This window comes from Camellia sinensis, chromosome 9, assembly GCF_055761805.1.
Source record: "Camellia sinensis isolate YWXY chromosome 9, ASM5576180v1, whole genome shotgun sequence".
In the NCBI taxonomy this organism is placed as follows: Eukaryota; Viridiplantae; Streptophyta; class Magnoliopsida; order Ericales; family Theaceae; genus Camellia; species Camellia sinensis.
In genome coordinates, this window is record NC_138969.1 from 146578821 (window position 1) to 146604100 (window position 25280).

The 25280-nt window shown below is 41.2% G+C and overlaps 1 protein-coding gene across 1 annotated transcript; it reads left to right on the forward strand.

The window, feature by feature from the left end:
• Positions 1-21232: 21232 nt before the first annotated feature.
• On the forward strand, positions 21233-24265 carry LOC114279880 (rac-like GTP-binding protein RAC13). The gene is made up of 7 exons (XM_028222163.2): positions 21233-21696; positions 21841-21928; positions 22112-22221; positions 22347-22410; positions 22730-22794; positions 23083-23148; positions 23835-24265. The coding sequence occupies exons 1-7, from the start codon at positions 21598-21600 to the stop codon at positions 23931-23933; spliced, it is 591 nt and encodes a 196-aa protein (XP_028077964.1). The 5' UTR covers positions 21233-21597; the 3' UTR covers positions 23934-24265.
• Positions 24266-25280: the final 1015 nt, after the last annotated feature.

Genomic DNA, 25280 nt, shown 5'->3' on the forward strand with positions numbered 1-25280 from the left:
CCTCTCCATTTCTTGAACATCTTGTACAAAACTAGGATTAACACCATAACCAACATGAGGAGGAGGAGGAGGTACTACCATTGCAACATGGACACCAGTGTCCCATTCCCCATTCCATGTTTTTGAGAGAAATTGAGAGTTTCCTCTAACATCTTGACTCAGCCGAGAGGACCATGAGCTGGGTCTTGCTTGCACCAAAATGCTTCCCATAACAAGGACTTGACGGCCTGTTTCTGGTCATTGAAATCAAGGTTTTTGATGAGCTTTATCACGTTTTAGTGCCGAAAATTGAGTGAACTGCTTGGAATTTAGGCATCTTGTTCTCAGGGAAGTGTGGTGCCGTAATGCAATTTTCATGGCACCTCTTTCTCAAGTGCTTGCAACTTGCGCATGCTGTGATTCCCATTTTCCATCGACATTTTCGCACAATAAACATAGTTCTGGAAAACTAAACCACTTAAAGAAAGAATGAACAAGAAAAAAAAAAAATTAGAGTTTCTTCAATTCTTTATGCCCCAGACAGAATGAAAGAAGAAGAACATTTGATGAGTTTTAGAGAGAGAAAAAGATAGAGAGAAATGTCTTTCCAAGAAAGTACAGATTAGAGAAACTTCACTGCACACAATGCCAATATAAGAAGAAGAAGATGAAGAAGAAGGAGGAATGGTGATGTGGTATTAACGGTTATGGGTAACAGTTTTGATGGTCCACCACAGAAGAGTCCGGATTCTCGGCCGCCCTACCTGGCAGCCCCCCAAAACGACGTCGTTTTGGGGGAAAATTTTCAAAAAAAAAAAAACGCAGTGGATGAGAGGGAGGAAGGAGAGGAAGAGGGAGGAAGGAGGAGGGAGGAGGAGGAGGAGGAAGGGAAGGGCCGGACTGGAGGGGACCATAACCAGTGGGGGAGGAGAAGGAGGAGGCGGAGGCGGGGCCGGAGGCGAGGCCGGAGGCGGAGGCGACGGCGGTGCAGCTGCTGCGACGAGCTGGATCGGGCGACGATCGGACGGCTGCGACGGCCGGCGGCGAGGCGACGAGCTGCGATGGTGGGGCGGCCGGGTAGGGTGGCCGAGGATCCGGATTCACCACAGAATTCGTTTTACTTCTGTCGGCCTAAGCCCAACAGCACTGTTGGGCTTGTAGGCCCACCTCGAGCTCCACATCAATGATTCGAGCTATTGAGTTTACGGGATTCATCAAATAGAAAATTTGTATAAAGAAATTAATTTCATCCAATATTATTAGTTCTGTGCTTAAATAATATTTATCTTAAAAAAATAAACGATCATTATTTTATAGGGACCAGCTTGTCTCAAGTTGAGATCAAGACTGGACCCGTCCAGTTTGGCCCATGGGGCCTATTTTGGACCCGTTTTGATAATCCGAACCGTACAATGTGTAGAACTCGTCGAGTACTACATGCTTGTAAAACATCACGTTGATCGGATATCAATAGCTATGTGATCAAATCAGTTTTGTATAAAAAAAAATGGACGGTGAAACAATTAACGGTTGATAAAAAACTGTTTTGTTCATATAGCTATCGATATCCGATCAATGTGATTTTTTATAGGCGTATAGTACTCGATGAGTTCTACATATTGAACGGTTCGGATTATCAAAACGGGACCCGTGGTGGGCCTCCACGGGCCCAACAGCACGGTCTAGTCCGATCTTGGACTGGACCAAAGCCGCTGCCTATTTTATATAAGGCTGATCATCTATTTTTTTTCAATAAAAGTATAGTTTAAATTAATAATTATTGATGTTGGACGAATGTACGAGCACAAAATAATTCTTCTCATATGATCCTGTTGATCAAGCTTGCGCTCCTCGAAACATCGTCGCTTTGTCACCTGAAAATACAAATGTGAGCTAACCGGTGGGTGTGTGCCGGAAACCCCTCCGATGCCTAAGTTAGCACAATAGATAATAAAGACAAAAGCTCTGTGAATTCAAGAATCAAAGTTGTGTTACCTCTCCATAGGTGATGTTGTGAGCTTTTATAGGTTTTGCGTGGCACAATCCTCGTTGGACTCTTATTCCTCCATGCAGAATCCTCCTAGGAATCATACTCCTGAAAGATAATGCTTATCCTTCAACACTCCCCTTATTGCTTAAACCAAGTGAGATGATTTTACCCCGGTTGGATGACAGTATGACCGAGCTAACCCAGCTCAGATCTTCCCTTCAGTGCCTGTATCCTGGTTAGGCACACTCCAACTGGGCTGTTAACTTAAGACCGAGTTAATCAAGCTTGCTGCTCCAATGCACAACGCCAAGCTAGCTCGGCTCTCGTTTAGTTGTACCTCGGTTGCCTATTGAAACTGGGCTAATCTACGGCAAGCTACGACCGCGCTAACCAAAGCGAGGTCCACCGTGAGAAGCCATCATACCTCAGCTCCTAACGCTAAGACCGAGTTAACTCCACTCCGACCGTGGTGATTGTCATTCCATTTGGACCGTGCTAACACTACGGTTCACTTGCCAAGCCCTTTTCTACCGCGGTCCATAAAATGGCCTATTACTTAGCTCAGCCCAATTTACTTATAAATTACCCTCTCAATTGCCCCTTAATTCCATCTGCGCAACATGATTGGGATTACTCTTCTTCCTGCCGAGCTAAAAAGTGGTCTTTAACTGGGCTAAATTCACACCGAGCTACTAATCTGTCCGGTCAAAACGTCTTTTCAGCCACTGTAACTGAATCGCTTCCCATTCCGTGGACACGTGGCGAGCGTTCATTGGCCCAATGTAGCTATCACGCTGTCTTCGTACACCGAAAAATTTGAACAGTCCCGCTCAAAAACTAGGGTTTATACAAAAACCCTATTTCTTGAACCAAAGACTCTTACTATTCATCTTCGTCTCTCTCTCTCTCTCAGCCTCCATTTTCTCCAAACACAGTGCTTGCCGAACTCGTGTTTTTGCTGCTATTGCTTCCATCTTTAGTTCGTTCACCTTGAACTGGTATGTTTGCTCAAATTTGTTTCCTTTTTGTTGATTTTGCACCTGTTTTGCAATACATAGCATGCTCGTTCGTATGTTTTTCAAAATATATATCATGTTTGCTTCCATTTTTCTGGGAAAAACCATGTAATAGAACCACTTGTACTCACGAATAATCTGAAGAACGATGCATTTGATCCAAAATCACACTCCAACCGAACTAGGAAGTTGTATGTATTAGGTGCGAACCTAGCCAAATTAAACAACCGAACTAAAACTTCATGTCATACTTGTAGTTTCAATAAGTCTAAATACCTTGTGTCTTACTAGGCCGAGCTAGAGGACTGCCTTAGGTTCGCGAGTACTATGCTAGAAGGCCTCAATCGCCAACCGAGCTATAACTTGGGCTAAACCAGCTCCCTTAGTCAAAACCGAACTAAGAATGCTGCCCCAATAGCTTCAACCGGGCGAAAGCACCTCGCTCAAACCGAGCTAAGAACGATAGTACCCCACGTAGCCGAGCTAGGACTTTCATTTATCTTGCCTTTGTTTCTTTCAGCACAGTCCAACGATCTGTGCTTAACCTGTCTTTTTTACTTTGCAGACTTAGGTCGGCCAGGCACTCCCTTGAACACTCAACTGAGCTACTCAGTGTCATTTAAGCACAGAGTTATCACCATAATTTATACTTAACTTAAATCCACATGGGTAAATACAGGTTTTTAGTAAACTCACCAGGGGCTATGGCTGAGTTCCAAAGGGACTACCATATCCCTGATGATGTCCATTTTACCTTAGCCGAGCTAGATACCACACCCTGGGGAAACCCTGGCTTTGTTCCCTTTATCCTTCTTTCTATTGTAGAAACCAAACATAGATTTCCTGTACAGCCCCTTCTTTGCGAGTTCCTTAGACAAACCAACCTCTGCCCTACCCAGCTTTCCACATATTCATACCGCATAATAAACGGTATCACCAAGCTAAACCGTCGGGCTGGCCTTAATCTCGGTTTAGTCGAGCTCTTCCACCAATATTCCATAGGTTCAAATGAAGATGGCTGGGTTTACTATTTAAGAATAAGGTGCCGGCGTGAAAAGATAATAAAGAATACCCCAGACAATGATGTAAACGACGATGATTTCTTCTGGGTTTCTGGGAACTTCGAAGACCAGGAAGCCCAGATCCCAGGCGACTGAATAAACTGGAACAAAGGAGTTGCCGGTATAATTACCTCAGCTCAATTTCACATTTTTCTTTAGTTCGTTTGCTTATGTTCAACCGTACTAACTGTTGTCTTTTTCCTTCATGCAGATTTAAACTTTCTAAAGTCACAGTATAGCTATCCCAACTTAAACACACTTCGCGCCGCACTGCGATATCTCAATAGAAGTTGGGCCGAGCTACTAAATTTTTAACCGACATACAGATACAGCAGCCGCAGGAAGACCAGGGTGACCGATTTCTTATTGGAGCCCTCGCCTGAGCCTGATCCAACACTTCCTCAAGTCAACTTGATCCCATTGATAGCGAAGCAAGAGATGGTCAAGAAAAGAGCAGTAAGGGCCCTCTTTACCGAAACAAACTAGGCCGAGGTACCACCAGCTGCCCAAACTCAAGAGACCGTGGTAGCCCTGCCAACCCATCAGCCTTTATCATCTCGGGCAAGAAAGCGTGCTCGGACTTCCACAACCGAGCCACGTCTTGTCGACGAGGATGAAACAGTGCTTCCTCAAACCATTCCACCGAGCCCACAACCTGAGCGCTCCCAACGAGCTAGCTCTTCTAAGTGGGCACCAAAGATTACATTCCAGAACAGTGCTATCACTGACTCTGATTCAGTGGTCGCTAAAAAAGACCATCTGATGGCATTCAATCTTGCCAAAAGCGTTTGCGTTCCAGTCGATATGGAGCACCACGACCATCTTACCGAGCTGAAAGCCATTCGCTCGGCCAAAAAATCAATGGTGCTGGTAAGTTGCCCCTTTGTTTGTCTTTCCAATTTGTTCATCTTTCTGCTCGGTTTTACTAAAAAGTTTCTTACCACCCTTTTACAGGCCATGCAGAAAAACCACATCGCCCACAAGCGTGTGTTGGAACTACACAAGTCAACAAGGTAGGCCATGGCAGAGGGCAATGCCAAAACTGCCGAGCTAGAAGAGGCGAAGAAGCAAATAGCCGAGCTACAAACCGAGAGGGTTCGTCTGACTGGTCTTGTCAGCTCGGCTGAAGCAGACAAGCAAAAGGCGGCGGCCGTGATAAAAGATAAATATCTGTGTGAGCTGGCCAAGCTCGAGGGAAAAAAGAACGCCGAGATAACCGAACTACAGAAGAAGGTTGAGGACGCGGAAGACCGCGGTTACAAGGAGGGAGAGGCCACTTACATCAAACAATGTGAAGCTGCAAAATATCTATTCTTCAAATGTGGATGGACGGCAGCTGCGGTGTAGCTCGGCCATGGCCCAGAGACCAAGGTCTTCCTCAACCCTCCTCCGTATTTCATACCGAGCTCTATGGCGGAGTACGCTACTGCCATACAGCAAAAATTTCTGCAAGAAGAGAACGAAGATTCTGCTCCAGAAGACAACACCCAGCCCGGGCGCCAGTTTATCTCCCCAACGCCAGTGGTCTCCATCCCACCTTTGCCTATTGTGTCTGATGCGGTGCCTTCAATCGAGCTTAACCAAGATGTGCTTGCCACAACCGAGCTACCTCTAGGTGAAGACCGGGTTGTTTTGGATGCCGACCTGGACGATCTTTTCTCCTGATTTTTCTTTTCTTTGTCAAGCAAAAGAGTTTGTAACCGGGCTAAGGCCCCACCTGTTGTACTTCTGATCTGCACTTATCAATGAAATCTTCTTTTGTTTCAACTGTTGTTTCGGTTTACTTCCGTGCTTGTGTTTACTTTTCAATTGTAATCTGTAATGCAGTATAACATTTTCTTGCCGAGATGCCTATCTCAGTCTTAACCTTGAAATCTCCGATAATACTTGCCAACCTCTTCAGCCTAGGTTTTTACCTCGGCTGAAGATTACCAAAAGTTGTCTACTCCAGCCAACCACTCTTCAGCCTAGATCCTTATCTCGGCTGAAGAGTACAAAGAGTTGGATTTTCCAGCCAACCACTCTTCAACCTAGATCCTTATTTCGGCTGAAGAGCAATAAGTGTTGGTTTTTCTAGCCAACCACTCTTCAGCCTAGATCCTTATCTTGGCTGAAGAGCAACAAGTGGTGGTTTTTCCAGCCAACCACTCTTCAGCCCAGATCCTTATCTTAGCTGAAGAGAGCTCAAAGTTGGTTATTCCTGCCAACTTAGAGTGAAGTGTTTGGTTTTTCCAGCCAAACGTCCTGCAGCCTGGATCCTTATCCTCGGCTTAGGAGAGGTGTTGGTTTTTCCAGCCAACTTCTTCAGCCCAGATCCTTATCTTAGCTGAAGAGAGCTCAAAGTTGGTTATTCCTGCCAACTTAGAGTGAAGTGTTTGGTTTTTCTAGCAAAACGTCCTGCAGCCTAGATCCTTATCCCCGGCTTAAGAGAGGTGTTGGTTTTTCCAGCCAACCTCTTCAGCCCTGATCCTTATCTTAGCTGAAGAGAGCTCAAAGTTGGTTATTCCTGCCAACTTAGAGTGAAGTGTTTGGTTTTTCTAGTCAAACATCCTGCAGCCTGGATCCTTATCCTCGGCTTATGAGAGGTGTTGGTTTTTCTAGCCAACTTCTTCGGCCCAGATCCTTATCTTTAGCAGAAGAGAGCTCCAGGTTGGTTATTCCGGCCAACGTAAAGGGAAGTGTTTGGTTTTTCCGGCCAACCGTCCTGCAGCCTGGATCTTTATCCCCGGCTTAGGAAAGGTGTTGGTTTTTCTAGCCAACCTCTTCAGCCCAAATCCTAATCTTAGCTAAAGAGAGTGCAAAGTTGATTATTCCGGCCAACTCTACTTACAATATCCCTAGCTCACTAAAACAACTTTTACAGCGGACAACAATTGTGCTGAAAAGAAACTACTTGTTTTATTGAAAAAAAAGGAAATTTACATATACTTAAAAGAAAAACTAAAAAGTAGAATAGTTTGAGATTGGCAGTGTTCCACGGCCTGGGAATGGCTTTGATATCTTTATCCTCCAAGTGGTATGCCCCTTTGCCAGCTAATCCAACCACTATGTAAGGTCCTTCCCAATTGGGCCCTAACTTGCCATCTCTGGGTACCAGGGTGTTTCCCATTACTTTGGATCTCCGATCTTGAATTGCCTTGGATGTACTGTCTTGTTATATTTTCTAGACAGCTCTTGCTGGTATGAGGCAATGTGAACCAGTGCTCTTTTTCTTCTTTCTTCCGCCAGGTCGAGTTCCAAGGCTATGGCTTCTCCATTTAAGTCTGGGTCAAAATTTTTGCTTCTGATGGTGGGGAGGCCAATTTCTAGTGGGATTACTGCTTCCATGCCGTAGGCTGAAGAGAATGGCGTTTCTCTAGTTGATCGTCGAGTTGAGGTGCGGTACGGTAAGCCCATAAAACATGAGGAAGCTCCTCATCCCACTTTTCTTTTGCTTTCTCTAACCTTTTCTTCAATCCATCCAAGACAACTTTGTTTGATGCTTCTGCCTGGCCATTTGCTTGGAGGTATGCTGGTATAGAGTTATAAAATTCTATCTTGTATTCTTCGTAAAAACCTTTAAAAATTTTGCCATCGAACTGAGTGCCGCTGTCTGATATTAGAGCTTTGGGTATGCCGAACCGAGTGATGATATTCTGCTAGACGAACTTTTTCACATCTTTCTCCTTTATTGATGCGAGTACTTCTGCCTCCACCCACTTTGTGAAGTAGTCTGTTGCTGCAAGAAAGAACTTTCTGTTACCGGGTACCGTTGAAAGTGGCCCTACTATGTCTAAGCCCCACATTGCGAAGGGCCTTGGTCTAGTTAAAGTAGAAGCTCTCCAGTTGGATGATGTATTTGGTGTGCGAACTTCTGACATTTCTTGCACTTTTTGACATACTTTTTTGAATCTGCTTGCATGTAAGGCCACCAATATCCCTGCGAAATTGCTCTATAAGCCAATGATCTTCTCCCTTGGTGGTTTCCGCATACGCCTTCGTGTATTTCGAACAAGAATGCCTCAACCTTGCTGGGATGGACGCATTTCAAGTAAGGTCCTGTAAAGGATTTTTTGTACAAGGCCATTGACGGGGAGAGCCAAAATCGCTATGACTTTGCTCTTATTTTGTTGGCCTCTTTATTCTCTTCAGGTAAAATGTCGTCCTTTAAGAACACTATAATGGGATCCATCCATGAAGGGCCTAGTTCGGCATAACATACTTCGGCTTCTTCGGGTTCTTCAATGCTTGGTCGTGGTAGGAAGTCGATCAGCAATGGATGTGGGATGGATGTGTCTGCCATCGAAGCAAAGCCTGCTAATTCGTCTGCTCTGTTGTTTTCTTCTCTACTAATCTGCTCTATCCGCACTACTTCGAACTTCATGATCTCTTTTCTGACTAACTCTTGGTATTTAGCCATCCTTCTATCCTTTGCCTCGTAGTCGCCTGAAATTTGGTTTATCACCAGCTGTGAGTCACTGTAAACCATTAGCTCAGTGGCCTTTATGTAGAGTGCTGATTTTAGTCCTGCTAGAAGCGCCTCATACTCCGCTTCGTTGTTTGATGCTAGGAAGCCAAGGTTGACTGCCTATTCCACTAATAGGCCATCTGGTGAGATGATGCCAAGTCCTGCACCGTGCCTGTTAGATGCGCCATCCACAAAGAGCTTCCACATCTCTCCAACGAATAACTTCCAACAAGTTGAGGGGTCGGATGATGTCTTTGGGTCGTGAGTGTTGCTGATGTTCCAAGTCCACACTTGCTGTTTGCCCCTCATTATCTGATTGTACCAAGTTTTTGTTTACTGATGAGTCTTTGCCTGGGGCAGCATGGTTCACCTCTTTCTGCTTGTCGTTACTCCGATCTGTTTTGGGGTGTGGCTGGGCATCCTGATTTAGGGGTTGCGCGCTTCCTGCGACGCTTTCCATCCCCATTTCGGTTGCATCAGTCAAGTCAACTGGGCAGATGTGATGGCTTCCTAGGGTGAATTCTGCCACAAAGTCTGCCAATGCTTGGGCTTTTATTGCAGTTCTGGGTTGAAACTTGATATCGTACTCTCCTAGTTCCACCGCCCACTTCAATATTCGCCCAAAAAAGTTCGCCCTCTCAAACAAAGCTTTTAATGGGAAAACTGTGAGGACGATTATGGTGTGGGTGTGAAAGTAATGTGACAACTTCCTTGATGCCATCATCAAGGCTAAAACCATTTTTTCCAATGGCAAGTACCTGGTTTCTGTGCCCAGCAAGGTCTTGCTGACATAAAAGATGGGCAGGTGTTGGATTCCTTCCGCTCTGACCAACACTGCGCTGACTGCGTGCTGCGAAACGGCCAGGTACAAAAAGAGTTCTTCTCCAGGTAATGGGGTTACCAGCAATGATGGAGAAGACATGTATTCTTTCAGGCTCTCAAGGGCGCGGTCGCATTCTTCATCCCACTCAAACTTGGCCTTTAGTGCTTGGAAGAATGGTCGACATCTATCTGATGGCCGACTTATGAATCGGTTGAGCGCAGCTGCTATGCCAGTGAGATGCTGCACTTCTTTTACTGAGTTGGGCCTCTTTAGATCCTGAATTGCTTTGATCTGAGAGGGGTCTGCTTCTATACCTCGGATGGTCACTAGGAAGCCTAGGAATTTGCCAGATCCTATGCTGCATGCACACTTGGATGCATTAAGGCGCAACTTGTTCTTCTTCAGGATCTGGAACATCTCATCTAGGTCCCTGAGATGGTCCTTCTCATCCTTGCTCTTGACCACCTTGTCATCGATGTAAGCCTCCATCGTTCTGCCTAACAATGGTTCAAACATCTTGGTGACCATCCGTTGGAGTGTTGCCCTTGCGTTCTTTAGGCCAAAGGGCATGACCTTATAACAATACAGCCCTCTAGGAGTTATAAAAGATGTGACCTCCTAGTTTGGCTCATACATAGCGATCTGATGGTAACCTCTATATGTATCGAGAAAGCTAAGCCGGTTGTGTCCTGCTGTAAGGTCTACCAGTTGGTCTATCCTGGGTAAGGGAAAACTATCTTTTGGGCATGCCTTGTTGACTGTTTTGTAGTCCACGCAAACGCGCCATTTTCCATTCTTCTTTGGCACCACCACTGTATTGGATATCCACTTAGGATAGTGCACTTCTCTGATAGCTCCTGCCTCTTGAAGGTTTCCCACTTCCTCTGCCACTATCTAGGCATGGTGGAGTGCCGATCTACGAGTGCGTTGTATAACTGGTCTGGCAGATGGATGGACATTCAATTGGTGACAGATGAAGTTTGGGTTAATGCCTGACATATCATACGGTGTCCAGGCGAACACTTCGATGTTAGAGGTCAAGAATTCCATGACCTTTATTCTTTCAGTGCTGGACATAGATGAACCAAGCAAGAAGAACTTTTCCGGGTTCTTTTCATCTATTCTTACCTGTACCAAGTCTTCCACTGCCTTATGTTCAGCGGTTTTGCCAACATCCGCGAACAACTCATTGCTATCCGGTTCTTCTACCATCTGTACATACCCTTTGGCAGCGCGGCTGCCATTTACTGTGGCGAAGCAGTGTTTGGACATAATTTGGTCTCCAAAGACCTCTTCAATTACTCCAGCTTCGTTGGGAAACCGCCTTACTTGATGGTAGGTTGACGCTACCGATCACATGGCATGCAGCCATGTCCTTCCCAAGATTATGTTGTAAGTGGAAGGGACTTTCAATACCCAGAATTCCACCTATTTCGTTATGCTTCCTGCTCTAACTGGGAGGATTATCTTGCCAACTGGCCACTTTGGCATTGAATTGAGTCCGATCAGGGAGGATACGGCGGGTGCCAAGTCTTTATCATCTAGTTTCAGTTGTTTGAAGGTTTCGTAATACATTATCTCACATGAGCTCCCTTGGTCAATCAAAATCCGTTTGACGTCGAAATCCTTGATGTGGAGAGTGACAACTAGTGTATCATTGTAAGGGCAATATATCCTTGCCAAGTCTCTGTCTGAAAAAGAAATGACATTCGTGGCCTCTGTTTTTTCTTTTTTGATGGCAGGTTGTGCACTTAATACCTCCCTTAAGTGCTCAGCCTTTTTGATCATTCTCCTGAGCTCACATACATGCTCAGGTTCGAATACCCCATGTATTACGTTGATCACGCCTTGAGGTGGGGTGTCGATCGGTATTCCGTTTGGGTTGTCGTGGTTCTGGGGGGCTGGCTGTGTCCCTCCTTCTATATACTGGTCCAGGTGCCCAGCTGCCACTAACTCCTCCAAGTGTTGTCTCAACGGCGTGTAATTTTCAGTGTGGTGCCCCTTTTCATCATGGAAGGTACACCGCGACCTTTCGTCATAGTCCTTCTGTGCTTCTCCCAACTTAGCCGGCCATCTGACGAAAGGTTCATGGCGTATCTCACTGAGAATCCGGTAGATCATTTTTTTGAACACCGTTGTGATGGCAGTGCGGACTCTTAACCATCTTTTGTCTGAGTCCTCTCTGTTGGCCCGCCTGCCTCGCCCGTTCCTACTGGGGCGTTCTACCGTATTGACCTTTGCCACAGTCTTTTTGTCTGGTATCGCTGTTGTGCCAGATTTTATTTTAGCATGGGCGCCATCCTCTTCCACCTGAATATGTTGGTGCACTCGCTCCATCAAGGCCGCCATTGTGAGGGGTGGCGCCATAGTTATTGAATCCCTCAACTTGTTTTCGACCGGTAGCCCCCTTTTGTACTGCGCGATGGCAAGATTGGTGGGGAAATCTCTAATTTGGTTGAAGGTCTCCCAGTAATGACTGTTGTAGGATCTCAACGTCTCCTTCTCGCCCATGTCAATGGAGAGTAGCTAATCGATCTCCACTGGTGTTTTGGTGTTCGTTCTGAACCTAGTCACGAACGCCTCGGCCAATTGCGCCCAGGAGACGATGCTGCCTTCTGGTAGCCTTTCGAACCAGGTTAAGCCTAGGTCGCCAAGGCTGGATGGGAATAAAATGTAGATCAAAGCCTCATTCCATCGGTATACTACCATAACCTGGCGAAAGTAGCTTAGGTGCATGTAGGGATCTGTCTTCCCTTCGTAAGTCGTAAACTTAGGCTGGAGGAAGCCAGAAGGTAACGGCGCATTCTCAATTGCCGGAACGAATGGCGAGCTATGCAACCTTGCTAATGCTTTGTCCGTTGGTTCGTAGGCAGGGCACGGTATTGGCATTCCTACCTCGACGCTTCCGTGCGTCCGAGGAGCCAGCCGCTGAAGGAATGAAACTTTGCGCGGGTCACGTGCCCTGACATCCTCCATCCACTGTGCCCTTTCTTCAAGCACAGTTTGCAAATCAGACGATCTGGGCAACTCCGTCTGCCTGGATGACGTCTGGTGCGTGCGCGAGGGCCGATAGGTGCTTCCTTCAATACATGACCTCTTAGTTCTCGTTTTCGCAGACCTGGAGTAACGAGTTCTGGACGCCCTTGTTTGAGTATCGCTTGTTCTAAGGCTCCTACTCTCTGCTTGTGATGGCGCGGTGTGTCTACCACGAATTTCCGAGTGGCGAGAAGGCGTACTGCCTTTGCGCTCCTCTCCTGTCGCCACCCCTTTTCCTTTTATTTGGCGCTTCATTAACTCCATGTCCGCCGCCATCCTTCGTATCAACTCATCCTGTTCCTTCACGCGATCCTCCAGAACCTGAGGGTCAATCCTCTGCCTCTGCCTTTCGGGGCTTTGAGAGTAACGGGGGCTGTTACCCCGCCTTCCCCTTGCATCCCTCCTGGGGTTCTGCCGCTGGGGCTCTAAATCTGCCATGGGAGGAATAGAAGGCGTTTGTGCCTCCCACCCCCCTCTGGGTTTGTCCGTCGATAGTGGACTGCGGTAAGTCTTCATTGTGCGCTATTGATCTCAACTAGAGAGGAAAGCTTGATCAAGAGGTTTTGTTTTTTGTGGACTTCCCACAGACGGCGCTAATTGTACGAGCACGAAATAATTCTTCTCGTATGATCCTGTTGATCAAGCTTGCGCTCCTCGAAACGTCGTCGCTTGGTCACTTGAAAACACAAACGTGAGCTAACCGACGGTTGTGTGCCAGAAACCTCTCCGATGCCTAAGTCAGCACAATAGACAATAGACACAAAAGTTTTGTGAATTCAGGAATCAAAGTTGTGTTACCTCTCCATAGGTGATGTTGTGAGCTTTAATAGGTTCTGCGTGGCACAATCCTAGTTGGACTCTTATTCCTCCATGCAGAATCCTCCTAGGAATCACACTCCTGAAAGATAATGCTTATCCTTCAACACCCCCCTCACTGCTTAAATCAAGTGAGATGGTTTTACCCCGGTTGGATAACAGTACGACCGAGCTAACCTAGCTCAGATCTTCCCTTCAGTGCCTGTATCCTGGTTAGGCATACTCCAACCGGACTGTTAACTTAAGACCGAGCTAATCAAGCTTGGTGCTCCAATGCACAACGCCAAGCTAGCTCGACTCTCGTTTAGTTGTACCTCGGTTGCTTGTTGAAATCGGGCTAATCTACGGCAGGCAACGACCGCGCTAATCAGAGCGAGGTCCACCGTGAGAAACCATCATACCTTGGCTTCTAACGCTAAGACCGAGCTAACTCCACTCCGACCGTGGTGAGTGTCATTCCATTTGGACCGTGCTAACACTATGGTCCACTTGCCAAGCCCTTTTCTACCACGGCCCATAATACGGCCCATTACTCAGCTCGGCCCAATTTACTTATAAATTACCCTCTCAACGAAATTAATTTTTTTTACGAGAATAACCTACAACAACAGCAAAACGAATCCCACATAATTGGAATTGATATGTAATTTTACCATATATATATATATATATGAGTACGGGTACAATTCACCATTCCAAGAAAAAATAGGGCCATTTGAGGACTAAAAAGCTTGTTTTCTTGGTTTTCCAATGACAGGTATGCCCAATTCTGATTTTGGGATGAAGATAACCCTAATTTCCTGAGTGATACACCAAACAGAAATTGTCAAATTATTTTTGGTATTCCAATTCTATCCTATTTTTGGATCCAACGACTAAGATGCAACAACTTATCATCCAAAATATCCAAGCCCTTAGATTCAAGCAATTGGAATGATCAATGTCAAATGAGATTTTAACCTTACCAAGTAAACAACTCGGTTTATAATTCAAGTAATCATAAAGGGATATTTTGGTACTAGTGTTGACATAGCTTAATTTTCTTATTTTTCTTCTATGAATATTTTTTCTTAAATTTCAAAGCTCGCTACCAATTATCTTTATATATTAAATTAATTTAATTAGCAATTTGAAAATTTTCTAAAATTTATTGGATATGTTTGGAGAAAAAAGGTTTATTAATCTTTATATGCATAAGAAAATAAATAAATAAAATTATTTATTTTTGTCAATGAAAATTCATTTAAGATAATCAATTAATATTACCCAATTGGTCATAACTCCTATGTCTTGATGTTTTCTATGGTTATTTATCATTTATGGGTTTTGTATACTAAATTTTAAAACTCACTTTTTTATATATAAAGTTAATCAGCAAATTGAAAATAATTCAAAATTTATTAATTATTCTCGAGAGAAAAAAAAAATTATTATTTAAACACATATATATATATATATATATAGGTAAATTATACTTTGTTCTTTTGTTTAGCCACTTTTCTACTTTGTCCCTCTAAATTTATTTTTTTCCATTTTAGCTCTTAAATTTCAAGTTTTTTTCACCTTACTTGTAAAGCTACTTTCTATTAAAAATTAGATAGAAATGACACATTATTTGGACATAATTTGGTCTCCAAAGACCTCTTCAATTACTCCAGCATCGTTGGAAAACCGCATTACTTGATGGTAGGTTGATGCTACCGATCGCATGACATGCAGCCATGTCCTTCCCAAGATTATGTTGTAAGTGGAAGGGACTTTCAATACCCAGAATTCCACCTGTTTCGTCATGCCTCCTGCTCTAACTAGGAGGATTATCTTGCCAACTAGCCACTTTGGCATTGAATTGAATCTGATTAGGGGGGATACGGCGGGTGCCAAGTCTTTATCATCTAGTTTCAGTTGTTTGAAGGTTTCGTAATACATTATTTCACATGAGCTCCCATGGTCAATCAAAATCCGTTTGACGTCGAAATCCTTGATGTGGAAAGTGACAACTAGTGCATCATTGTGAGAGAAATATATCCTTGCCAAGTCTCTGTCTGAAAAAGATATGACATTCGTGGCCTCTGTTTTTCCTTTTTTGATGGCAGGTTGTGTACTTAATACCTCCCTTAAGTGCTCAGCCTTTTTGATCATTCCCCTAAGCTCACATACTCGCTCAGGTTCAAATATCCCATGTATTACGTTGATCACGCCTTGAGGTGGGGTGTCGATCGGCATTCCGTTTGGGTTGTCGTGGTTCTGGGGGGCTGGCTGTGTCCCTTCTTCTATATACTGGTCCACGTGCCCAGCTGCCACTAACTCCTCCAAGTGTTGTCTCAAACGGCGTGTAATTTTCAGTGCGGTGCCCCTTTTCATCATGGAAGGTACACCGCGACTTTTCGTCATAGTCCTTCTGTGCTTCTCCCAACTTAGCTGGCCATCTAACGAAAGGTTCATCGCGTATCTCACTGAGAATCCGGTAGATCAGTTTTTTGAACACCGTTGTGATAGCAGTGCGGACTCTTAACCATCTTTTGTCTGAGTCCTCTTTGTTGGCCTGTCTGCCTCGCCCGTTCCTGCTGGGGCGTTCTACCGTATTGACCTTTGCTACAGTCTTTTTGTCTGGTATCGCTGTTGTGCCAGATTTTATTTTAGCACGGGCGCCATCCTCCTCCACCCGAATATGCTGGTGCACTCGCTCCATCAAGGCCTCCATTGTGAGGGGTGGCGCCATAGTTATTGAATCCCTCAACTTGTTTCCAACCGGTAGCCCCCTTTTGTACTGCGCGATGGCAAGATTGGTGGGGCAATCTCTAATCTGGTTGAAGGTCTCCCAGTAACGACTGTTATAGGATCTCAGCGTCTCCTTCTCGCCTATGTCAATGGAGAGTAGCTGATCGATATCCACTGGTGTTTTGGTGTTCGTTCTGAACCTAGTCACGAACGCCTCGGCCAATTGCGCCTAGAAGGTGATGCTGCCTTCTAGTAGCCTTTCGAACCAGGTTAAGCCTAGGTCGCCAAGGCTGGATGGGAATAAAATGCACATCAAAGCCTCATTCCGTCGGTATACTACCATAACCTGGCGAAAGTGGCTTAGGTGCATGTAGGGATCTGTCTTCCCTTCGTAAGTCGTAAACTTAGGCTGGAGGAAGCCAGAAGGTAACGGCGCGTTCTCAATTGTCGGAATGAATGGCGAGCTATGCAACCTTGCTAATGCTTTGTCCGTTGGTTCGTAGGCAGGGCACGGTATTGGCATTCCTACCTCGACGCTTCCGTGCGTCCGAAAAGCCAGCCGCTGAAGGGCTGAAACTTTGCGCGGGTCGCGTGCCCTGACATCCTCCTTCCACCGTGCCCTTTCTTCAAGCACAGTTCGCAAATCAGACGATCTGGGCAACTCCGTCTGCCTGGATGACGTCTGGTGCGTGCGCGAGGGCCGATAGGTGCTTCCTTCAATATATGACCTCTCAGTTCTCGTTTTCACAGACCTGGAGTAACGAGTTCTGGACGTCCTTGTTTGAGTGTCGCCTGTTCTAAGGCTCCTACTCTCTGCTTGTGATGGCGTGGTGTGTCTACCACGACTTTCTGAGTGGCGAGAGGACGTACTGCCTTTGCGCCCCTCTCCTACCGCCACCCCTTTTCCTTTTATTTGGCGCTTCATCAACTCCATGTCCGCCGCCATCCTTCGTATCAACTCATCCTGTTCCTTTACGCAATCCTCCAGAACCTGAGGGTCAATCCTCTGCCTCTGCCTTTCGGGGCTTTGAGAGTAACGGGGGCTGTTACCCCGCCTTCCCCTTGCATTCCTCCTGGGGTTCTGTCGCTGGGGCTCTAAATCCGCCATGGGAGGGATAGAAGGAAAACCTTCGCGCCTCCCACCCCCCTCTGGGGTATGTCCTTCGATAGCGGACTGCGGTAAGTCTTCATTGTGCGCTATTGATCTCAACTAGAGAGGAAAGCTTGATCAAGAGGTTTTGTTCTTTGTGTACTTCCCACAGACGGCGCTAATTGTACGAGCACGAAATAATTCTTCTCGTATGATCCTGTTGATTAAGCTTGCGCTCCTCGAAACGTCGTCGCTTTGTCACCTGAAAACACAAACGTGAGCTAACCAACGGGTGTGTACCGGAAACCCCTCCGATGCCTAAGTCAGCACAATAGACAATAGACACAAAAGCTCTGTGAATTCAGGAATCAAAGTTGTGTTACCTCTCCATAGGTGATGTTGTGAGCTTTTATAGGTTCCGCGTGGCACAATCTTAGTTGGACTCTTATTTCTCCATGCAGAATCCTCCTAGGAATCACACTCCTGAAAGATAATGCTTATCCTTCAACACCCCCTCACTGCTTAAACCAAGTGAGATGGTTTTACCCCGGTTGGATGACAGTACGACCGAGCTAACCCAGCTCAGATCTTCCCTTCAGTGCCTGTATCTTAGTTAGGCATACTCCAACCAGGCTATTAACTTAAGACCGAGCTAATCAAGCTTGGTGCTCCAATGCACAACGCCAAGCTAGCTCGGCTCTCGTTTAGTTGTACCTCGGTTGCCTGTTGAAACCGGGCTAATCTACGGCAGGCTACGACTGCGCTAACCAGAGCGAGGTCCACCGTGAGAAGCCATCATACCTCGGCTCCTAACGCTAAGATCGAGCTAACTCCACTCCGACCGTGGTGATTGTCATTCCATTTGGACCGTGCTAACATTACGGTCCACTTGCCAAGCCCTTTTCTACCACGGCCCATAAAACGGCCCATTACTCAGCTCGGCCCAATTTACTTATAAATTATCCTCTCAACGAAATTAATTTTTTTTACGAGAATAATCTACAACAACAGCAAAACGAATCCCACATAATTGGAATTGATATGTAATTTTACCATATATATATATATATATATATGAATAGGGGTACAATTCACCATTCCAAGAAAAATAGGGGTATTTGAGGACTAAAAAACTTGTTTTCTTGGTTTTCCAATGACAGGTATGCCCAATTCTGATTTTGGGAATAAGATAACCCCAATTTCCTGAGTGATACACCAAACAGAAATTGTCAAATTATTTTTGGTATTCCAATTCTATCCTATTTTTGGATCCAACAACTAAGATGCAACAACTTATCATCCAAAAAATCCAAGCCCTTAGATTCAAGCAATTGGAATGATCAATGTCAATGAGATTTTAACCTTACCAAGTAAACAACTCGGGTTATAATTCAAGTAATCATAAAGGGATATTTTGGTACTAGTGTTGACATAGCTTAATTTTCTTATTTTTCTTCTATGAATATTTTTTCTTAAATTTCAAAGCTCGCTACCAATTATCTTTATATATTAAATTAATTTAATTAGCAATTTGAAAATTTTCTAAAATTTATTGGATATGTTTGGAGAAAAAAGGTTTGTTAATCTTTATATGTATAAGAAAATAAATAAATAAAATTATTTATTTTTGTCAATGAAAATTCATTTAAGATAATCAATTAATATTACCCAATTGGTCATAACTCCTATGTCTTGATGTTTTCTATGGTTATTTATCATATATGGGTTTTGTATACTAAATTTTAAAACTCACTTTTTTATATATAAAGTTAATCAGCAAATTGAAAATAATTCAAAATTTATTAATTATTCTCGAGAGAAAAAAAAATTATTATTATTTAAACATATATATATATATATATATAGGTAAATTATACTTTGTTATTTTGTTTAGCCACTTTTCTACTTTGTCCCTCTAAATTTATTTTTTTCCACTTTAGCTCTTAAATTTCAAGTTTTTTCCACTTTACTCGTAAAGCTATTTTCTATTAAAAATTAGATAGAAATGACACATTGCCAGTTATGTAATATAAAAATATTTTATTATATATAACTCACACATTTAATGTAAATTTAAACTCTAATATAATATATTTTTTATGTTATATGACAATTATTGTGGTATTTTCTGTTTAATTTTGAATAGAAGTTAGCATTAGAAATAAAATGAGAAAACTTAAAACATAAAAAGGCCAAAGTAGAAAGAAAAAACAAACAAACAAACAAACAAACAAACAAACTTAAAGACCAAAGTAAGAAAATGACCAAATATAAAAGAGCAAGTGTAATTTACCCTGTATATAATTTCAATAAAAATTCGCTTACGCTGTGTTTGGTTGGAAGATTTGGAAAAGAATTTGGAAAGGGAAAGAGAAAATGTAAGTGAAATAAGAATAAAATATATTTATATTTTACTTAATTTTATATATCTTTTTTTTTTTTGATTTTTAAATCCCTTCTTAAATCTATCAATCAAACACAACATTAAGATAATAAATTGGCAACTCTTACACCAAGCTCAAGTCTTGACGCTTATAGGGCCTTAATTTGACCGTATTTGCTATGGGCCTACCCAAATATACATTCTATGTAGAATTTGAATTAGAAAGCCCAAAGCTAGTTTGCAATTTCACAAATCCAAATAATGTCCAATTTGGTATGGGTTGGATCACCAAACCTCAACTTCTTGACTCAGCCCAAGCAGAAAGCATGTGATAAGCACATGCTGAGTCAAGGGGTTTAGATGTCCACGGAGAGTATTCAATGTTTGGGCTTCACTTATACAAAGCCCAACGAGTGTTTCCCTGGACTTATATAGGGAAGCCCAATTGCCAGGGCAATTCAAGGCAATTTATAATGGATCAATCATAATCATATCAATCATATTTATTTGAAGGGACATGATTTTATAATTGAATTAATAATCTAATACGATATATCATTTTATGTTTGATTAAAAAAATTAAACTCCAGACTAATAGTCATAAGAACACTGGCTAAGGAAATTAAGGTCCTCCAAACTAATAGTCATGCACTTATGGTATCCCTTATGGAGGACTCTTGAATGTGAAGAGAGGGTTCGTGCACTTATGGTACCCCTTATGGAGGACTCTTGAATTTGAAGAGAGGGTGCAATACAAAATGGGGAATAAAAGAGAAATTCAAATTAATTGACTTTATTACAAAATTAATAGGATTTTGTCAATATTTTCTTATAATCTTAGGCCAATTTAAGTACAAAATAGGATACACGATTCAAAAAATTGATTTCATGACTAATATCTTAAAAATACTAATCACATCTAATCGAGTCTTCCAAACATAGTCCAAATGAATAGTCAATTACCCACAACTCAGAAAGATGACCCTTTGATGTAAGCATATTTGTAATCCTAGCTGTAGTTGTTGATTGCATGCTTTTCTCTGTCATTGTGGGTGGGCCTTTTATGTATAAGTAGACCCTATGCAAGCCACACCTGAGGTTGGCCTAGCCTTGCACAATGCCACCCATAATAATAGTGACATCTACCGACACATTAAGAAAAAAAAGAAAAAACACACACTTTAAGATCATGTTTGGATGATATAAATCAAACCATAAGAATTAGAATGTTACCAGCAAGAATCCTATTGTCAATAATTGTGTCACTGTAATTCAAATGTTTATTTGATTGGTAATCTACTATAAAAGTGTAATATAATTTTAATTATGTCAATATAATTCAAATGTTTATTTGATTAGTAATCTTCTATAAAAGTATAATATAATTTTAAATTTTGTGTTCCATTCCATCTATTTATTTTATTCTTAAATTACGTACATTCTTTAATACTGTGTTTGGTTGAGAGATTTGGAGAGGGATGTAGAAAGGGAAAGGGAAAAGGAAAAGGCGTGTGAAACTAGGTGAAATATAAGTATATTTATTCACATTTTACCTAACTTTTTCATTTTCTTTTCCAAATCCCTCCTCAAATCCCCCAACCAAACCCAAGTTTCTTTTCCAAATCCCTCCTCAAATCCCCCAACCAAACCCAACATAAGGAATGTAAAATTTTCATGGGAGAATGTGGTAAAAAGATTCCTATCATTCTATTTTAGAAAATCACATTTTTATTTTTGGACTTACTCAAACAACTTAATAAAAGAGATTTGAAATATATTCTCATTCCGACTCTCCATTCCCGCTGTCCAAACAATGGTCACATCTATTTTTGACTTCTCCACCAAAATTGTTTCAATTTGATACAATCATAGTGTATTGGTTAATTAAGCAATCCCTTACTTTCCATCATTCATTACCTCCCTTCTCCAACACTTAACCCAACTAACACCACCACTACACCTAATTTGTTGCAGCCTCTTTTGGATTTGGCCTTGCACTTAAAGAAAAGCAAAAACATAAAATAAAATAGCAATGATTGTATTGGTGGTATGTGCGTAGGTTGTTCAAAGCTACCCTTTCAATCCAATTATCTTCTACAGTTCAAAATTCTCCTCATGCTTCTTAATGGTTTCAAATATATAAATCAATTTGAAACAAGATTTGTAAGGTGAACATAGATGAAGATTAGAAGAAGCTTTGCCTAGTGAGGAAAAAAAAAAAAAACAGAGGATAAGAAAATGAGTACTGCAAGGTTCATCAAGTGTGTGACAGTAGGCGATGGAGCGGTAGGGAAGACTTGTATGCTGATTTCCTACACTAGCAATACCTTTCCAACGGTACGAGTTTATATATATGATGATATCATACAAGATTTCAATTTTCTATGTATAAGAGTTTTTCAAAGTTAATGGAACATCAAGAAATCGAAAATGATGCCATCGGTCTTTTTTCTTTTTTTCTTATTCTTGATCTTTTGATAGGATTATGTTCCAACTGTTTTCGACAACTTCAGTGCTAATGTTGTGGTGGATGGTAGTACAGTGAACCTTGGCCTATGGGATACTGCTGGTAAGTTCATGTAATTTTTAACCTGAAAACCATAAAAAATTTGCATATAATTTGCAAATTCTGAAATTAATTCTCATCAAAAGAGTAAAGGGTTTTTTTTTTTTTTTCTTTTAAATTTATAAAAAATGCTTCATTAGCTTGTAGACAATTTTATGAGTATAACAATATTGGCTGCTAATGCAGGACAAGAAGATTACAACAGACTAAGGCCTTTGAGTTATAGAGGAGCTGATGTGTTTCTATTGGCCTTCTCTCTCATTAGCAAGGCCAGTTATGAAAACATCTACAAAAAGGTTGTTCTCCTTTTTCTTCTTCTTGCTCTTGCTCTAATCTTTGCCTCGAAAAAAATGTCATCATACATGTATTTATCAACTATCTGTTAATACCTGATTAAAACCATTGTTTGTTTGGATAATAGTGGATCCCTGAGCTCAGACACTATGCTCCAACCGTGCCAATTGTGCTCGTGGGAACCAAGCTTGGTAAGAGTATATATTAATCTTAAAATTAATCACTAATTACAAGTATTAAGTTATATCCACTTTGACAATGTTGTCCATGTTTTTGAAACGATACCTAGTGCTCTGTTAATTTTGTGCTTTAGTTTGTGATCTTAATAATAAAATGAAGTTCAGGGAGAAAAGAAAGTAGTACATAAGAAAAGATGAGAAGCACATACTCACTCCAGAATTAATCTAATTCATTTTGTTTTTCGCGAGTCATTGGGCACCATTTGGTTAAGAAGAGATAATTTTCATAAGATCTAATTGTAAAAATATGCTATGATTGCAATTAAAACAGACTTAAGAGAAGACAAGGAATATTTGACTGATCATCCTGGTGCAACACCAATATCAACAGCCCAGGTAAGTCATCCTTGCAAAGCAAAGTATAGTACAAGCTACCAAAGGATTTCTATTTTTCTTTTCCAAAATGTAGAGTTTGTCCAACTTCATCACGGGTATTGTAAATCGGTGAAAACAAGAAAAACTAATTAAAAAATCATGGATGTGGAAGTAGATTTGAGTGCAGACCCACTTCCACGTCCATGCTTTTTTTGCAATTATGTTTACTTCTTCCCGCTGATTTTACAATTTCTCCCAACTTCATCCAATTTCTCATTTGAATTTAAACGAGTGACATTTTTTGGACAGGGAGAAGAATTGAAAAAGATGATAGGTGCAGTGTCTTACATTGAATGCAGTTCCAAAACTCAGCAGGCAAAATACTCTTTTACTTTATATTTTGTTTTCAAATTTAAACATATGCTATCAACAAATTGTCTCTGCATAAACTTAAAAGAAAGGGATCCACTGTTAAACCTTTTTTTATTTTTACTTCTAATTAGATTAAAATTTTACAAAAATGACCGTTGGATCACGTGTTGTTTTTATTCCAATTTTGCATGTGAGATGGGAGATCAGATGGTCTCTCATCTTACAAAATTAGGTTATAAATATGAATCTTTTATAAACTTGTAAACTTGTAATCCAACTATAGATATGAATCTTTTATAAAAATGAGTAACAACTAAAAAGTGTTACATTAAGTTAAAACCCATCCATTTTCGTACTTGAATATATTTTCTAGCAATAATCACATTATCATACTACAAAATATAAATTGGTTTATAGTTTTTATGATAGAGACCCCCACAAAACACAACTCTCACAACCCCAAAATGATTTGAACCATTCATATCACTGTCAAACACAATTCTCAAAAAAAATTCAAATACATTAATGGTCAATACATCAGTGGGGTCATGGGGATCCTCCTTTGTGGGGTCCCAAACATTTTCCTTTTATTATCATAAATTCCTAAGCTTAGAAGCAGGGGAAAATATGCTCTCTCACAACTCTCTCTCTCTCTCTTTTTTCTTTCTCCTTTTTTTTTTTGTTTTCAGAATGTGAAGATGGTATTTGATACGGCAATAAAGGTTGCTTTGCGCCCACAAAAACTGAAGAAAAAACCACATAAGCCAAGGCCATGCACACTTCTTTGAATCCAAATAAGTTGATTATTATACATCCATATAAAAATATGTGCTGTCAAAATTTTCACAGTTTATCTTTTTTCTTTTTTAAGTCATATTTTCAATATAAGTTCCTTACAAGCTTCTTTTTTTCTTTTTTAAGTCATATTTTCAATATAAGTTCCTTACAAGCTTGGATGATATCGACAAAAGACTTAGATGTCTTATGCTTCTTGGTTGAGTTTCAACAATTGCAGCAAGCAAAATGTTTCTTTTAGTATTTGCATTACTGTTTGACACAATGAGACTGTGTTGTAAGTACTCCAATACAGTATAAGTATCTAAATGTTGAATTCATCTAACTCTTATGTCAAAGATATCAGGATAAAACTATATTTCATATTTCTTAAATATTTTATTTTATTTTTTAATGGAAAAATGATGTCTACATACTAAAATGTAGCATTTTATTTAGGGGAATTTGGCCAAACCCTCTCATAATAAAACTTTAATACATTAAGGACAAACATAAAAAGTTTTTTTCTTGAAAAATTCAACACATACCATTATTATCAAAATATTAAATTTTAAAATAGTACAACTTTTGATGTAGATGTCGATTTTTAATAAAATTAATATTTTTAGAATTCTTTCATCAAGATTTATCAAATAAGATCTATGTTGACTATGAAATTCTTAAAATAAAAAAAAAAATTTATTACTATCGAAATTGATATAAATAATAACAGTAGCATGTTACTCTGTTTGACAGTAACATGTTATTCTGTTTGATAGGAACATGATACTTTGGTTCACAGTAACATGTTACACTATCAATATTCTCTAAGAAAAAAAAATATATATTTTATTTTGTCCTTACTCAATTATGTGTTTTCTCTTTAAAGAGTTTATGAAGCAAAATAAATTAAAGTGTCTTTTTTACCAAATAAGAGTCCAATGGAGGATTTTTGACTAAAATTTTCTTTTGTTTATAGCATGAAGTCTTATGCATAATTATATAATCTGATTGATGGATCATCTTAACTAACAAGAGAGAGGCACGTGACTAGTACAAATCAGATTCATAAACCGATTGCTTAATGATATGTTTTGGTATCCTCACTCTGAGTAGCTCTGCTGAGATGACAAAATCCATTGTCCAAACAGCGTAGCAATGCAGATTTAAAATTTAAAAAAACAAAACAAAACAAAGGGGTTAGTTGTTTGGCCGCGAATCCTTACATGTCAGCAATTCCAACAATAATAGACATTTTGCCTAATAAAAGTACATAAAAAGGGACATTTTGTATTTTTCATAGAGGAAACTATATGCACGCGGGAGAAGAAAAAAAAAACTACCAACACATGAGGATTGCA